At 39.0% G+C, this 19,204-nt stretch overlaps 1 protein-coding gene across 1 annotated transcript; it reads right to left on the bottom strand.

The window, feature by feature from the left end:
• Positions 1–3,449: 3,449 nt before the first annotated feature.
• Positions 3,450–5,427, bottom strand: LOC138909991 (uncharacterized). The gene is made up of 3 exons (XM_070201209.1): positions 5,342–5,427; positions 4,616–4,814; positions 3,450–3,830 (listed from the first exon to the last, which is right to left on the bottom strand). Exons 1-3 carry the CDS (start codon positions 5,425–5,427, stop codon positions 3,450–3,452), a joined length of 666 nt encoding a protein of 221 aa, XP_070057310.1.
• Positions 5,428–19,204: the final 13,777 nt, after the last annotated feature.

Here is a 19,204-nt window from a genome sequence, read left to right as displayed (position 1 = left end):
ACCCCGGTGTACGCATACACGCTCGTCACCTAGCACATGTGTTACCCCCAAACATCTAAAGTATCATAGACCATAGGGATAATTACCCTCAAACAAAGTTTAGATATGTTACTTACCTCAAAACGCGTGAATTAGTACTCCAAAATGCCCTTCCCATGCGAATGGACCTCCGAGCAACTCGAATCTAGTAAAAGCCACTTAATATCATCAATAAAAACCATAGAAAACAACCCCAAACAATAAAGATATGATCTTAAAGAAAAATCAAAAACGTCAACCCCGAGCTTGCACTCCGAAACCCATCAAAACTCACAAATCTCGAACGCCCATTCCAATATGAGTCCAAATATGTGTGTTTCATCCAAAACCAAGACAGCCCCATTGAAGGAAAACTTCTGCAACTATAAGTAAATTAACTGTTTGTGTATCTTGGCAAGCCGTCCCTTATGGTTGTTGAATCCAGCCCCTTTGTAGGGAAACTTTCGTATCTATGATTTAGTTTTCTTTATTGGAGTCTCATGCTCTATTCTCTGTACTGTCGTATCAAGAGACAGCAAGAAAGCAAACTAAATCATAGATACGAAAGTTTTCAACAAAGGGGTTGGCTTCAACAACCCATAAGGGACGGCTTGCTAAGCAACACGAACAGTTAATTTGCTTATAGTCGCAAATATTTTTCTACAAATGGGTTGGCTTCAACAACCAATAAGGGACGGCTTGCCACACAACTAAAAAAAATTGTATTATAACCAACTTTAGCTGTTATAACTCAGAAAACTATCGTGCTATAATAAGCTAACTATCTTAGAGTATTCTTACTCTATTTTCATGCATGGACCGGCCTTTCCATCCATTCGAAATAAAGAACAAGAGGGAAATTTAGAAATAACTCATATGTAATATATCACAAAGATTTACAAAGGTTACAAAATGATCTTACAACTACTACATGACCTCCTTTATATAGGGATAGGAGGTTATTACAAGACAAACTTATTATAAAATATACCTATCTTATGTGGCAAACCTATCTATTATTGGGTCCCTTTAGACATGTGTAGGACCTTAGGCAAAGTGACTAATACATACTAAAAAGCTTCTGAAAACATGTGAAATCGGTGAAATATACTTAGTAAAGCATGTGGAAGTATGTGGGGTCATGTGAAAGGATGTGAAAGTAGGGTGATCCATGTGACGGAGCATGTGGAAGCATGTGAAAGTGGGGCCCTGATAGTATAGAAATATGTGGGATTTTGTCTTGGTATGGGTAGATAATTTTTTAAGATTTTTTGGTAGGCAATGTGGGATTAGGGTGAAATTAGTAGGGATTTAGATGATTATCTTGCATTGATTCTCTGGCTTTGTCTTCTAGGCATCTTTTCAAAGATCTTGTGTAGCAACACCCGAAACTTGATGATCCTACTTCAATGTGTTCCTTCTCCTTTGGATTGAGAGATGTAATTTGTAACCTTAATTTGGAGATGTCTTGAGTGATTTTTTCTCGGATGACTTCGTATGGGATTTGGTATTCTTTGCTGCTTCTCGGATCCTTTCCCAGTGAGGATGAGTGCTGGTATAATTCCAGCTCACCCAATCTTTTGGCCATATCTCTCTTGGGATACACCTATTTTTCTAGAAGATAATTCTTTGTGCTTCACTATATTTTTCTTCCATGGATAAAATGGACACGGGAAATTTCCACCAGAATGATACTTATGTTTGTGCCTGGACCTTACCATTACTAATCTTCACTAACCTATGGAACATGAATACCTTTGCTTTGTAAGAATTGTTGAAACATTTATCCAATATCTTTGAGGCTTGAACCATAATAAAAATACTTTAAGAGTAGGTTCAATGTTTTCAAAATCTTTGAAGACGTTGCACTTGAAGTCCATGAAAATATAATACCGATGGCATAAGTACCAGAAAAACCATAAAAGTTCCTGGGGAAAATCCCTGGCTTGTGAATATATGGAATAATGGATACTCTAGATTGACCCCGTATGGTTTGAGAATAGATCCTCCATGTTGCCAAAAAACCTGGAGCTCATAATAAGTTCTTCTTTCCATTATAATTGATAGATCAAAGGGATCCATGAGGTTGAACAACTCTGGTGGATGATTCGTTGGCTTTAATGAACTTGTTCCTAGTACATTTGAAAACATGAAGATCTGGCTGATTAGCTTTTGTTTTGACTTCAGCTTTTCTAGGGAAAATCTCTTTAAGAATTCTTCTAGTCGAGACAAATTGAATTTCTTGATTCCATTCTTTACTGCGAGAAATTCCTTGAAAATGGAGTGATAATGTTGCTTGGCATCTTTGAACTTTCTGCTGGCATATCCGCATATTTTCCTTTGGCCATCATTTTCTTCAAACAGAACAGCACTCCAATACTCATTGCTGGTATCGATTTGAAGTATTTTTTTTTACCTTCTAAAGGGAAGTAGAGGGACTTGCCATCTTTAGATATCTTCTTTATTTTCTTGACGCTTCATCTTGTTCCTTTCCCCATGACGGAGCATTTTTCTTGAGCAACTTTGTGAGCGGAGAAATGTATGTAGAGATATTTGGTATGAAATCTCTTGTATAATTTACTACACCCAAGAACTGTTGGATCTATTTTGTTGTGAGGCTGGTATTTGGATATTTGAGCAGTTCCTGACATATATGTGGTCCTAGACTGTCTGCACCTTGGACAAAGTGCATTCCGAGTAAATCAATCTCCTTTTAAGCAAGAATCGTCTTTTTTTGTTGAGAGCATGATCCCATATTGTGTTACCAGTGCCTCAAATTGACTTAGCAAGCCGACATATTCCTCCAATGTATTACAAAACAGGATGTCATCAATGTAAACCAAAGAGGTATGGAGGATGGGTTGGAATATTTTTATCATGGCTTTTTGGAACAAGGAGGATGCAATTTTTAATCCGAAGGGCATGACTTTCCATTGAAAATGATGATCGGGGATGTAAAATCCTATTTTGGCTCTTTCTTCGAGGTGGATTCCCAATTGCCCGAATCTGGATTTAAGATCAAACTTGGAAAAATATTTGGCTTTGGCTAAGTGGGAGAAAAGAGTGAGTTTATTTGGGATAGGGAATTTACCATCTTGGAGGAAGTGGTTAAGTGGTTTGTAGTTAATAACTAACCTGAGTTTTACTCTTATTTTCTCAGCTCTTTTATTGACATAAAATGCTCCGCATGCCCATTATGAATCTGATGGCTCTATCATATCAAATTCCAAGAGTTTGTCGCATTCTTTCTTTGCAATATGAGGATGATCTGGGTTCATGCCTGAATGACTGGCTTTTGTTGGATTGATATTTTCATTCTTCTTGAAAGGGAGCTTGATAAAAAAAACTCTTTGTTCTTCCATAACGGGCTTTTGCCTTTCTTCAAAAAATCCTTGTGGGATTTAGTATATGAATGCTCAATGACATTTTGTTCAATCTCCTTTGATTTTTTCATCGTTGGTGATTTGGAATAGCTTCGGAATTTCAAAATAGGATTTGAACTGCCTCTTAAATGTTATCTCGTTATCCCTGATAAGGAGTTGATCTTTTTGTTGTCTGAAAATGTCGAATTCAATGATAAGGTCTTTTCCTGGTACATCAGACCCTATAAGCTTGGTTCTGTACTTCAATCCTTTAAAAAACTTAATTGTGATCCGGTGATTTGTGATGACTGTAATAGTCAGTATTCCATTTGATATTTTATTGAAATCCTTGAAGTGCGGCACCCATTTATCTTCAGGGAGAACAACTGGATTCATAAGTGAACAAGCAGCTCTAATGTCAATGAAAGGAATGACTCGAGTTGGTTTATCCTATTTGGATGGATAAACCTTGAGTTCCACCTGAGAGATGACTATGAGAGCATTCATCTCCTCTCAGGCTTTAGCTGCTGGTTCTGAAATTTGATAGTGGTCATCACCATGATCTTCGTATATATCAAAATTTAATAAAGTTTCTTCAGTGGGTTCATCGTCCATAGAGACTATAGACTCGAGGTCTTCTTCTTCTCCGAGATGTATGCCGGTGTAATCTTCAATTTCTTCAAGGAGTTTGACAGATCTCCTCGATTGGGGAAAATTTCTTGCAAAATGTCTAATTTTATGGCAAATAAAGCATCTGTTCTTTTTGTGAAAATTTCCTGGCCTCCTTCGTTTGGAATATTTTGTGCGTCTCCTGGACCTTGATCTCCCATCTAGAATTCTTGGCCATCTAAACTTTCTGAATCCTTTCCGTCACCTAGATGTGTGACAGGAACATCCTGATCCGGTGATCAGATTGGACCTGCGGCATGCTTTGTCAGGCACTGGATTGTGTTGGATAATTTGTCATCTCGAAGATTTATCTTCTCATTTTTTCTTATCTTTGGCCAGTATCTCAATAGAAAACTTCATGTAGGATTCTGATGTTGAAGGCAAAATCCTAGGAAGTAAGAAAAGGTAGTTTTGTCTTGAATCCCAAGTGAGTTCCACCAATCTTTGAGGCTTCCTGAGAACCGTGAAGTGAGTTCTGACAGGATGATATACTTTTCTCGTTCCACCAAATATTTGGTCACCGTCCAAGTATAGAAGTCTTGGATCCTTTAAGGCCATTTTGAAACCTTGACGTCATCTAAGGTGAAAGTGTGGAAGCCAGTTCCAACTAGTTTTGACACCATGGGCTCATAACTTCTTTCTGGGATTGGTTTATCTGTCATACCTTCTTGATCCTCATCTACCTCAGATATTTCTGAGTCTCTTGGCTGGTTTACAAATATTGGGGGATCGTCTTCTTTGGAAGAGTTTGTTGTGGACTCATTGCTTCATTGAGAGTTGTCTTCCATTATATCATTGTCTGATGAATTTAGAGATTCCGACCATGTGGTATCTCCTTCTGACATGTGTCTTGGTTGGGAGACATAGAGGTATGGATCCTTCTGATCAGAAATCATCGGATTTTCGGGGCTGGACCCTTTTTAACTTTCTCCATGATCTCGCCTTTTCTTGGTTTGTTTCTGAGCTGCAAGAACATCTTTCCTTTCCCAAACCATTTTTGTAATATCAAATTCATGTTCCTCTTTTAAGGATTGGGTGAAAGAAATAGGATTTTGTGAGGTAGTAGGAAAAGTAGAAAAGGTGTAGTCCAATTTAAGTGGGGAATATGCTTGTGGCGACATAGCAAAGAATGTAGGTTTTGAAGGGAAAACTGGGTTTTTTGTGACTCAAAGCGGTCATTTCTCAAAAGTTAAATTTGTTCCCTGATGGAAATCGTCTCCTTTTGTTGTTGTTGGAAGAATTGGAAAAGTGAAGTTCATGGCAGACAAATCTCATATTGTAAATTTGCCAACCTTTGTTCCAAGGCTTTGATTAGTCCTGGATGGTGAGACAATGTCTGCTCCACCTTTTTCTCAGTTGTTTCCACTTTGCTCATCATTTTATTATGTGTATGAACCACGTTTTTATGGTATTGCCAATATTATTCAGCACTTTATTTTGACAAATGGAATTGTTTGATTGTCAGTTCATTGTTGCTTCGATGTCATTTGTTGGGGGGTTTTCTCCAGTAGGTAGCACTATATTTTTCATGGGAATTTTTTAAACATGGCTAATATCCTCTTTTTCAAAAGGTTGAAGTGAAAGAAAATCTTGGGTATGACTGGAGCTTAAATGGCTTAGCATGAATATCTGTGGTTGTGTGGATTTGGGGTTTTTTAAGTTGATGAAGTTTTAGGTTCAGGTGGCTTTTTGGTTTCTGGGGTATGAGCTGCTGGAGGTTTGGGTTTGGGTGGTGTTTCACTTTTTTCCCAGCTTGGAGAGAATTTTCTGGTAATTTTGCCTATTCATGGAGTTTGTAACTGATGAGAAACTCATATTTACCTGGATGGCTTAATGAGACAATTGAAGGATCTTTATTTTCATATTTGGCTCGAAATTGCTTTTCAGTGGCTTTCCCTTTTTTCTTGGTTTTTGGTTTGGTCTCGTTGAGGCCAAATCTTTCCCAATGACGCATGTGGTGTTCATCATATTCTCCAATTGGGTCTTCAAAAACAGTCTTGGCAATCGCAACCAAGATTCCATGGACAGTGTCCTGTAAAGGGGCATTTGAACCACCAAATTCTTTTACCCTCCTTATCGAAATATTGGGTCGAGTCATGTTCTTCCATGAAAGTTTGTATATTCCAGAAGGGTTCGCTTTCTGGGTCAGGGTCTGTATCTTTGGGTTGGATCATTTGGTAAGAAAAGATGGGTTTATTGGGTTTTTTAAAATGGGAATGGTCAAAGCTTATGGAAACGGTTTTGTCATTTCTTTTGGTAAAAGCTGGCTCACCAGACTGCAGAGATTCCTCTAACTCTCTTAAATTTTCATAATTTGTGATCCAGGAATCAGGAAGGATTTTAAAGAGCTCATTTCTGGAATTTTATTTGGGTATTTTGGTGCACATGGTGTTTCCTTTTGTAGCATCAATGTTTAGGAGTAAAGCATTTTCTCCTCCGGGAAGGCAGAGATCCATAGCATGATTTTGGACCCGCCATGCCATTTGATGATGAAGAGTGGCTTGGATAGCATCTTTGGCCTGTGGAGCTCCTTGGATTTGTACTTGGATTTTTAATGCCTTGGTTACGTATGGGTCGTAAAGGGACATGTTGAAATTTTGAAAGATAATTATGAAGATAATCCCAGCATTTAAAGTAACTTCTACAGTACCTAAATTTGCATGTTGGTACTCATAGTATCTTGTATCTAGAAGACAAAGACGAGCAACAATAGATTGACTTTTTTTTTCATAATATGTCAAAGCGATTTTGATAGCACCAAAATGGATATGGATAAAACCATGATTTCTCCATTGTCTGGAAAAATCATCCGGGATTTGAAGGGTGATGTATTGTTCTTTTCTAGTGGCAAGAATAGGATGTTGGTCAAGGTTTGAGGCAGCAACATATTGTTTCACACCTTTTGATCTGTGTTGGACTAAGGAACGAATTTGGGAACATGGTGCAAATGATTTTTTGGCAAAAGCTGATTAATGGTTTATGAGGGGTAGTTCATTCGAGGTTACATTCTGTTCGTCGGGTAGGAATACTACTTCATATAGGTAATCATATTTTTTGGACAAGAGTTTATATAGAGTAGCGGATATATTCATTTTTGCAAGGGAAGAGGATGATGGAAATGAATTAGACATATTTAGTAAACTGTTCCTCCCTCCGAAAATATGATAAACACTATCCATGTATGAAATCATTAATTTTCACACTCCAAAACAATATTTAAAAACCTCCCAAATTGCACCTTTAATTCACATAAACTAGATGTATTAATCCATGGTAATCAATATCTAACATCAAAATTAAGTAAAGTTCACTTAGCTCTTCAATTTTAGTGAAAAGACCTTCAAACATCACCTCCAACTGAGCTCCACAACCCCAAATAATGAAAAATGACCAAACCTTCAAATTCATATAGTCTACCCAGTAATTTCCGCATTTGCGGACAATCTGTCGCATCTGCGGTCAAAGGACCGCATCTGCGATCCTCACTTCAATATTGGTCTCCCGCTTCTGCAGACTCCCAGTCACACCTGCAATAGTGCTACTATGCATTAGACATTGCAGAAGCAACATCGCTTCTGCTCCCCAAATTCCGCATTTGTGGACACAGATCCTCCCGCCCAAATCACGCATTTGTGCCTTCAAGGCTGCATATACAGCATCACATCTGTAACCAGACTTCCGCAGGTGCAAAAGAATCAGACTCAGCAAAACATTAGCAATGCAACACATTCCAAAATAATCCAAAATCGATTTAAAGCACACACGAGGGGCCCAGGGCCCCGTCCAATCATACAAACCAAACCCAAAACATAACACGGACCTTCTCGAGGCCTCAAATCACATATAACCCATGAATCGCACCTCAATTCAATCCTAGGGAACTAATCAAATTTTCAAATTCAAAACTTACGCCGAACATGCCTAAAAACTCGGAATGACCCCAAATTTTGCATATAAGTCCCAAATAACACGATGGGCCTATTATAACTCTCGGAACCATAATCCTAAATCGATATCATCAAAGTCAACACTCAGTCAAGTCTATCAATATTCCAAACCTTCAATTTATCAACTTTCGCCAAAAAAATACCAAATCTACCTATGAACCTCCAAATCTAGACATATGCCTAAGTCCAAAATCACCATACAAACCTATTGAAACCATCAAAACACCATTCTGGGGTCGTCTACAAAAAGTCAAACTCCGATCAACCTTCAAAACTTAAGCTTCCAAACTAGAAACTAAGTGTTTCAATTCAATCCAAAACTCCCCCGAAATCAAACCAATCACCCCGGCAAGTCACACAACAACAAATACACATATGTGAAGCATCAAAGAGGGAAAATGGGGCTAAAATACTAGAAATGACTGCCTGAGTCGTTACATAAATTCACCTCTGCTTGACTCAAATCTAGCCAAAAATGACTTAATAATATTGAACAATACAAGAAAAATCAATTTCGATTAATAAAGTTGCAATCTTTGCAAATTCCCCAAAACATCAACAAAAGTCAACCCCAGACCCACACAGTCAAAACTAGAGTTAAGAGGTAGATCTTGACTACCCATAACCCCACGAATCCAAATATGTGATTGGTTTTCAAATTCGAGTCCAATTCGACTCTCAAATCTCAAATTCTCATTTTTCAAAAGGTTTTGTCAAAACCCCCCCAATTTCATTCATAGGTTCATAAGTTGAATGCTAAATCAAAGATGAGATTAATGAAAAATAATCAAATCCGAGTCAAAAACACTTACCCAATCCAGGTGGATGAAAAATTCCTCAAAAATCACCTCAACTCGAGCTTCAAATCTCAAAATATAAAATAAGAAGATTAAGTCCGAAAATCCTACGTATTAACCTAGCTGCAGATGTCGCATTTGCGACCAGAGGTACGCAAATGCGACCTCTGCAAATACGACACAGGGATCACAATTGCAAAGTTTGTCGAGCCCCTATGAGTGTCACAAATACGACTTTTGTTCTGCAAGTGCGAACCTAGCAGGCATCGCAAATGCGAGATAATGTTCGCAAATGCGACACAGGCATCACAAATGCGAAGTTTGCCCAGCCCCTAAGAGTGCTGCAAATGCGACTATTGTTTCACAAGTGCGAACCCAGAAGGCATCGCAAATGCGAGATAAGGATCGCAAATGCGGCCTGCCTATGCCCAGCTCCCCATCGCAATTGCGAGGCCGGCTCCGAAAATATGAAGCCTGCCACTCCCAGCCCACCTTCACAATTGCGACATGTCCATCGCAAATGTGGCTACCGCAAATGCGTACTGGTGCTCACATTTGCGAGACCTACAACACCAGCCAAAAACCAACAAATCTGAAAAAAGTTCAAAACAATCTAAAACGCGTCTGAAACTCACCCGAGCTCCCGGGGCTCCATACCAAATATTCACACAAGTCTAGATACATTATACAAACTCTCTCATGAGCTCAAAACGCCAAAATAACATCCGAAATCACGAATCGAACACCAAAAACCATAGAAATTGCAATGAAACCAACTCATTCCACACAAGTACCAAATGGTAACCAAGCATCTGATTCCTACCAAACCAACTCGGAATGACACCAAACATTCCACACAAGTACCAAATGACAAAACAAACTTATTCCATGTCCCAAAATCAAAATCCAAACCCGATAGCCGCAAAGTCAACCCATGATAAAACTTAGAAAATTTTTAAACCTTCAAATTGCAAACTTTCGGCAAAATGAACCAATTCATCCTAGGAACCTCCGAATCCAACTCCGAGAATACGCGTAAGTCCAAAATCAACATATAAACTTATTGGAGCCATCAGAACACCATTCCGAGGTCATTTTCTCAAATGTCAAACCTCAGTCAACACTTCCAACCTAACCTTCCATACCAAGAACCAAAGTTCCAAATCAATTCAAAACCTCCCTGAAACCCAATCAACTATTCTCACAAGTCACATAACAAGAAATACACAAAATATACATATACGGGAAGCTTCCAAAGGAGAAACGGGGCACAAATATATAAAATGACCGGCCGGGTCATTATATTTGCAATCAATTTCATTTTCTTTTTAATCACTTGTTGTTTCATTCTATTTCCAATCACTTGTTGATTCTACTATCAACTGCTTCATTGTACATCATAGAGTATTATTTTATATTCAACCACTAGCATTGTCTGTTGTAGACCTATGATCTAGAATCAACCCCCTTATTTTAAGGAGTCATGTGATCACTTAGACCAATGTGAGGCCTTGCATACGCGTCAGCTCAATATCAATACCAACACGACTCTATGGCCCAAGATCAGTCTTCAATCCGCTCAAGTCTCCATATGCCAACACCTCACAGAAACATAATTCAATATACCACACAGATTATCACAATGTACCACAAATGCAACAAAAACTCATGTCACGTACAAGGACACCAATAACATATGAGACAATGTATCAAAATTGCACAGAGATAGTGATATAACATACAGATATAATTATCATGACTAAATAGAATGACTACGGCCAAGGCAAATAGCTCAACATAGAAAAATAGCCCTATCATGTCTCAAACAATTAAGCAGGTAGCCTAGACATGATTTCTAACATGAATAACAACTCATGTAGTCATACAAATGGAGAAAACATGATATCCAAAAATCATGATAGCAAAACAAGGCATATAATAGCCTAAGAACTACCCTGATCATGAGAAATCACGGTGCACGCGTATACGCTCATTACCTCATATATATGTCACTCCCATCACATAACAAATACCATAAACAATGGTAAATTACCCTTATATTCAAGTTTAGACTAATTACTTACCTCATCCAGACTAGTCTTCAACCTCGAATCGCGCAAAACCTCGATCTAGATATCTAACTACGCAAATCCAAGCCAAACATCATCCAAGAAAATCAACAATGCCATAGGAAGCGATTCCAATCCATAAAGCTTCGATCTTTGAAAAAATCGCCAAACATCACCCTGTGCGCGCGTGCCCAAAATTCGAAACCAATACAAATATTCGGTAACCCATAACCTGCCAAGCACAAATATATAATTAGTTTCCAAATCCGGGTCCAAATTAATCGTCAAAACCCCCAAAATACACTCTCTTAAAGTGTAAACAAAAACCCCAAATTTCCTTTCAAAATCCCAAGTTTTAGGTGTAGAAATCCATGGGCAATCAAGGGCTCCAATTATAAAATAATAGACAGTCTCGAAATAGCAACTTAAATAATCTGCTCCAGGTAAACCCTTCGCGATGGCGGTCGAAAGCTTCGGGATCGCAAAGCACAGAAATACCACTGCCCAAATAAGCCTTCATAATCACAAAGAACCATAAGCGAATGCGGAGCTCTCTAGCTCAGCCTCAATCGCGAACGCGTCTCACCACCCGCGAATGCGAACAATAACTCCAGCCAGCCTCATCCTCTACGCGAACACAGACCTGTGCATGCGACACGTAAGCCAAATCCTCTACCTTTCGCGATTGCATTAGTATACTAGCAAACCGAAGCTGCAACAAAATCAACTCTGCGATCGCGTGCAACCCATCACGGTCGCGATGCATGCCTAAACACCAGAATACCAGGAACCACAAATTTGTTCAAAATGATATGAAGTCACCCTGAAACTCACCCGAGCCTCTTGAGACTCCATCCAAACATTCCAACAAGTCCATATACATAATCCAAACTTATGTGAAGGTTCAAAACACCAAAATTAACATCAAAACCAAGAATCATCGAACAAGATCAACCTCTTAAGTTCATAAACTTTCAACTTCGAACTAAGGTCTTATTCAAACCTAGCCAATCCGGAATGAACCCAAACATTGCACACTAATCCCAAATGACAAAACGGACATGTTCCAATTCTTGGAAAAACAATCTGAGCTCGATAGCCACAAAGTCAACTCCCGGTGAAACTTATGAACTCTCCAATTTCTCAAACTGCCAACTTTCAACAAATAAAGCCAAAACCTTCTAGGAACATCAAAATTCAAATCCCAATATACGCCCAAGTTCAAAATCACCTCACATACCTATTGAAAATATCTAATTCTCATTCCGAGGTCGTTTAATCAAAAGTCAAATCTTGGTCAACTCTTCGAACTTAAAGCTTTTGAATTTAGAATTACTCTTCCAAATCAACTCCGAACCTCACGAAAATCAAAACCAACCATTTTCGCTAGTCAAAATGCAAAATGTGAAGCTACTCGAGGTCTTAACCCATCCAACAAAGTGCTAAATCTCAAAACGACCGGTCGGGTTACATTCTCCCTACTTAAACATACGTTCATCCTCGGACAAGCCAAGAGTTACTCCAAAGTTTTCATAATCACTGTATAACCCATCGTACATATGCCTATGGGTGATCTTACGATGCTGCAAACCACATAAGGCCATTACACCATCCGAACTGAATTTGTTCCTTCAACCTTAGCGTAAGAATCCATAGGACCAAATTCTTACATCCCGAGCTCCCTAAAGATCTAATTCTTATAAATATACACTGTATCAATCTTAACAAGCTATATCAAAGCATAAGTACACTTCCAAGATGTAACCACACGACGTACCGCACAACTTATATGCCCATAGCAATATCTTCCAACTACAATAGATGCTCATAACCAAACCTGGTATCAGTATTACACCTCATGACAGATAAAACTTGCTCCAAACCTCGTAACATTTCTAATGATGCCAGAAATGTGTAGAAACTCATAACTATCTGTCGAATCAATAAGTCATGGAGTTCTCACCCGGCGATAACCATTGCTAAATTTTGAACTGATTAGTGATATTTTTCTTCCAAACATATCTTATACAAATTTGATAGCACTGATTCCATGTCCAAAATTGTGTCTCGCCCAGTACAAACTATTATATTGATAGGCCATGTCATATATCATCAAGGACCTCATATGACGTGATCCGTGCACCAACAAACAACCACTCAAATATGATCAATAATGGAAAGAGAACCAAAAGGAACCATCCCGCAAGTTTAGCAGATACAACCATAAGAGCATAAGGCTATGAATCCACCCTATAAGGGAGAAACAAAACACACGAAATGAACACGATGAGTCACACCTAATCAAAATCTCGTTGTAGCATGCAACCCGATCCATATATAAAATCGTTGCAGCATGCAACCAGATCTACATATATCAATCCACATAGGAATACCCACCTAGCCAAAATACCCATACTCACTAAACACATATGTGACCACAACAAGCATGTATAGCGCATAAACATAACCATGGAGAGACGGATAGCACACTGCACTACAAAGGTGTAACAAGCAAGTCAACATCTCAAGAGTCATCTCGCTCATATATCGTCACAAGGCCTAATCAAAACCGCAACATGCGGGTGAATAACAAAAGTTGTCTTACAATCCATCGTAGCATAAGAATTAACACATGAAACAGATCAAGACAGGAATAATATCCATTGCGCCCAATGACACACCCCTTGCAAACGATGCACTGACCAAAAACATCCAGTACAATAAAGAATACACATTCTCATTAGGCCTACCAATGGATCAACAAACCAATTTGGGCCATTCTGCAATAAGTCAATAGCCATCCAATAGTCCATGGTGGCTCCAATCATGACACATATAATCAGCTGTCAAATACTGACTACACTCCCACAATCCACAGCCAGAGGTATAGTCCACCTCTCAGAAATTAAAATCCCCAAAGTGCGAGAATACCAAAATCCCCATAACTGATCTCTGTCTCTTTCCCTCAGAAGCATATACAACCACTCCACGGAAGTTTCTCCCATATCCCATACAAAGTAGCAGAACCTGAGCATCAATGTTCACCAACCATGCGATTTTTGTAAGACAAGCTAAGAATCTGCAAATGGATGTACAATACATCAACCATAAGACACGTCCTTCTCGGGCGATACGAAGCAGTGCTAGAACACTCTTAAATATCTGAAATCTCTTATATTGACTAGACCTCATGACCTCCCTATCAAATCTGAATTGCAACTTTGATCCTTCAACCTCAATTCCATACAGCTCACTGCATCGATCATGCTAAAATGCAAAAATATAAGGATCCCGTGATCAACTCTGAATCACGAATAGGATACACACTCTATTAACCAGAAACCTTCCACTAAGCTCAATTCAGGAGATAATCACAACATGCAATAAATTTCCATGCCTGAAGAAGACACCAACTGCAAATCGTGATCACAATATCATAAACTCTTCGGAACCCATATGTACATAACAAAGCTAACTAAACTGAACACCTTTAGATCACCCAAGTCACACAGACTGCCGAACCCCATGGTATTACTGCAAACATCGAAAAACCTTACAATTCAAAAAGGAACTGATCATTTCCATTATCATGATAAGCCAAACCACTGCTAAATGTACCTAACTTTTTCAGATTACTCATGACACATTTTCACAGCAACACAAATCCTTCACAAATCTGGATGTCCTAAATCTCATGAGCTACATATTCCCACTGATACATCCAATAGTATCTCAGCTGGAATACATGTTCTAAAGAAGCCTTCTATAAATCTAAATATGTTTCTTCTACCTCTCAAACATTGTATCACATAACCGATAATGATACAAAAATGCTCCAAGTCCCTTCCACAACCTACAAAATCTCGAATCTTTAATCACACACAAATTCGAAAATCCTTAGATACCACATATTAACTCTTGAATCCATCAGAACCTTCTCAAGAGTCACACACTCTGTCCTAGTCTCGAATGTGTAAACAATCATGTCGAACGATTAGTGTCCTAATAGCACATGAACACACCAAAATGAGATAACTGAGTGAATCCTTCCCTTGCACACTAGCTTTAGAGAAGAATATCGAACCTGAGTCTTTCCATAATATCCATATATCACTAAGGTGGAATACAAAATGCTCCTAGAAATTCCTCGCTCGAATCATCCTCGAAGTCATTTTCCTAGAATTTTATCTAACCCACAAACATCCCTGAGTCTACAATCTATTACAACACATGACTAGGTGACCCGATCTGTTCTGGTAGACTCCACAACTTGGCTCCAAGCCACTACCACATAATCCAAGAACCCGTGATTACCAATCCTCTTTAATCTCCATGATCCTACACTGTTACTCATATGAATTCATCATAAGCCCAAGCTGCACCAACCATAACGCATCCCAATTTATCATCCCAAAAGCACACTCAGCCTCATGACAATCGTGACATCTTCCTCAAGCGATCCAAACCCACATCGTACCACATATACTCCACTGGATAGAAGGTGAAACTCTTTATAGGAACCTCATAAGAAATCATGCAACACATAACTTTCTCACATCAGATAGCCCACGTGTGCGACCTCATATCAACATCTCTATGACCTACCATGGTACAACGTCACATAAAGAATGACTCCTTCCGAGCCCACAATCGTCCACAAGCTAAAAAAATTCTATTCCATTCCACCAATGAACAACTACAAGACCTTTCAACATATCCCGACTCAAGATGGTTTGCACACCAAGATGATAATCAAGCATTCAAATCCCTCAATAGCTCAATCAAACCTTTCTCGTCAAATTCAAAGTTTCAAAATGTAAGAAGCCACCACCAATATGAAATGCCTTGTGTAGTCCATAATTACCCACATAGCGTAAAACACCCCCTGAAACATGTGGCAATCCTAGAACAAAATCCACAATGTCGTGCCCCCGTTTAATGACCATTTTTCGAGGTAACCACTCGGTATCTCAAGCTCATTCTTGATCGGCTGACAATCAAAAACTGTGAAACTTGCTCAAAATGCTGCCTCGATTCATGATATCTCTTTGTACCACATGGATGCATATAATGCCACAACCATGAGCCTCCTCCAGGATCATCTCCCTCAAATCATCAACATTGGAAAATGCAAATCCGACCCAGAAGTCGCAACACACTATCAACACCTAGAACCACCTCCTTAGCACTAACTCGTACATCGAGTCCCTGAGGGTGAGCAAATAGAAACTATAATACTGAAAATCCTTAATGCGCTCAAACAAGGATGGCTGTGCAATAACACAAATGAGACCTCTACGCAACTCAAAAATACCCAATCTCATGAATCTACCGACCAGGGCCTGAACATCCATAGCCCAAATCCCTCGCCTCCGATGGAAGAAGTGCCAAAATTTGAATCATGAACCAAGTTATCCTCCTTGTGGCGCTATTATGGTTGCAAGCTTAAGCGATCACCCTAGCAGTCTATTCCCATAATGCATCAAGACCAATGTGTGAACTATCACAATACATTGTATAAGGCCCCGAACCCGTAAGCAACACCAACACTTGGGCTGTAATAAATGGCAACTCATTCCTATAGCGATAATAGTAGTCTGATCTCATAACACGTGGAAAGACATTCTGTACCGCATCTGTATCACCATCACAACTTGTCAGTGCCCAATCGATATCGAGTACACAAAATTGCATACAATAAGTAGGAAGAAACTGGAGATATTGGCTTTGAGCCGATATAAAGTCACACGATAAGAAATAAATAAAGGAAAAGTTTCCTAAAGCTCTATAGCCTCTCGAAGATAAGTACAGACGTCCTCTCGAAGATAAGTACAGACGTCCTCTCGAAGATAAGTACAGACGTCCTCTCGAAGATAAGTACAGACGTCCTCTCGAAGATCAGTACAGACGTCTCCGTATTATTTCGCAAGACTCTACTAGGCCTTCTTATAACTCATGAGATCTAGACAACCTAGTGTTTTTATAACAACTTGTCACGACCCAAAACTCCCACCGGAGCCGTGACAGCGCCAAACATCGCTTGCTAGGCAAGCCATTGATAAAAAAGCAGAATGTCACGACCCAAAATACACCTAGTCATGATAGAACCTAACCCAACCAGCTACATAAGCCAAACAACAGTCAACACAACTCTAATGAGAATATTAACAAATCAATAAGTGAAATAATTGAATTTCCATACAATAACCCTAGGATTTGTAGTACAAGTCACGAGCCACTAAGACTTTACAAAGCTAGTATGAAAATAAATACAATATTTTTTGGAATATACTTAAATATAATATGAATCTAAAACTACCAAGGACAAGTGGTAGCTATATCCGGAAAGCAGGTACAACCTCAATGCTAGCTCCCGCCATCCACAGCAGTATTAGCTCCAAGATCTACACGCAAGGTGCAGAAGTATAGTATAAGCACAATCGACCTCATGTACTCAGCAAGTATCATAACTAACCTCGTCGAGGTAATAATGGCAAGAATTATTAATGATACTCTCCAAATAACCTGTTCAATTTAGAATGTAATCAAGTCATAAACCATAAATAAAGACTCCTCAGTGCCCAAAGATAATGTAACATGATCTTTTCAAGTTAATAACCCAGTATGTTGAGAAGAATGTGTCCAATGTCGTTAAATCATCAAACTTGCATATAGAAAAGACATGCATGATTAAACAAGTCAAGTTACATGGATTCACATATAGAGAAGATATGTATCGTGTCTCATGTCATCAAGTAAGGTGACATATAAAGAACATATGCATAAATGCATGTATACACTTCGGAACCAGCAAATAGTGAAGAGATGCAGTAAAATCATGTATACATCCAAGGAAATTGCAAGTGGAGAATAAATGCAATAATCAAAACAAACACTCGCCGGTTTTCCTCAGAAATACAATAATTGAACCTAACCACTTATCATCTTTCCTCATACCACGTGTACACCATCAAGAGATAAACATGAGAGGGTAACCCTTTTGGGATGGATCCTTATTCACACGCTGCACGGACTACTCACTTGCCATAAATATCAAACGCATGAAATATTCATGTGCTAATAACCGCACGGCATATTCACGTACTAATAACCACAATAGCACGGCCAATTCACATACTAATAATCACAATTGCACGACCAATTCACGTGCCAATAATTACAATCACACGGACAATTAACGTGCCAATAATCACAACCCACGGCCAATTCACGTGCCAATAATCACAACTGCACGGCCAATTTACTTGCTAACAGTCCAATCCATATCACACAGGAAGCCGATATACAAGAATACATGTACATGAACAATGGATATCAAATTTCATACTCGTGGACTGGTATAAGAGACATGCTAAGGTTTAGGTATGTGCGAAGTGTGCCACCATAGCTCAAGTCAGGCAATTATAGCACGAAGGTAACAATTATCATGTTCAATCAGGAAATTAACATATATGTAACCTCAAACATGGCTCAAATAGCTCACAAAGAGGTACAGACATAAGAAACATAATGACATGAAGCTTAGAAAACAATTCAAGGCATTTCATAGCCTAAGCACTACCTCGAGCATGAATAATACCCCCGTGCACGCACATGGACTCAACCTCAGGCACGTGCGCCACCCATAGCACATAGCTATCTCAAATAACTCAGGCAACTAGTGCCTCAACCAAGTTCATACTCTAAAAATGCCCTCCTGCACAAACAGACCTCTGAACGGCTTGAATCTGGCCAAAAGCAACTCAAAAACATCAAATAATGCCATAGGAGTCAAACCCAAACAATAAAGGTCGAATATTTAATCACATACTCAAAGTCAACCAAAAGTTCAACCTGGGCCTATGCCCCAGAACCCGACAAAACTCACATATTCTGACAACCCATTCAAATACAAGTCCAATCATCTAGTTTCACCTAAATCCGACTCCCAATCGATGTTTAAAACCTAATTATTCACTTTAGAAAAAAAATTTCAAAACCCCCCAATTTCTCTTTTAGATTCATCAATCAAATGCCAAAATCGAAGACACAATCATGAATAATAATCAAAACATAGTCAAAACTACATACCCCAATCCAAGTGATGAAAATCCCTTTAAGAATAGCCCAAATCTGAACTCCCTATCTCAAAATGTGATGAAATAACCAAACCCTCGAAATAGAGTTATTTATGTCTGCCCAAGCCTATGCATCGCGATTGTGAAGGCCACAATCACACTAGCTCCAAACTGCCCATCACGAACGCAGAACCACTCTTGTGATTGCGACCACCAATGACCTAGTCCTTCACGAACGTGGTCATCCATATGCAAAAGTGAGAA

Source organism: Nicotiana tomentosiformis, chromosome 4 (assembly GCF_000390325.3).
Source record: "Nicotiana tomentosiformis chromosome 4, ASM39032v3, whole genome shotgun sequence".
NCBI lineage: Eukaryota > Viridiplantae > Streptophyta > Magnoliopsida > Solanales > Solanaceae > Nicotiana > Nicotiana tomentosiformis.
Note: the sequence above shows the minus strand (reverse complement) of the source record. Positions and strands in the feature narration are given on the sequence as shown.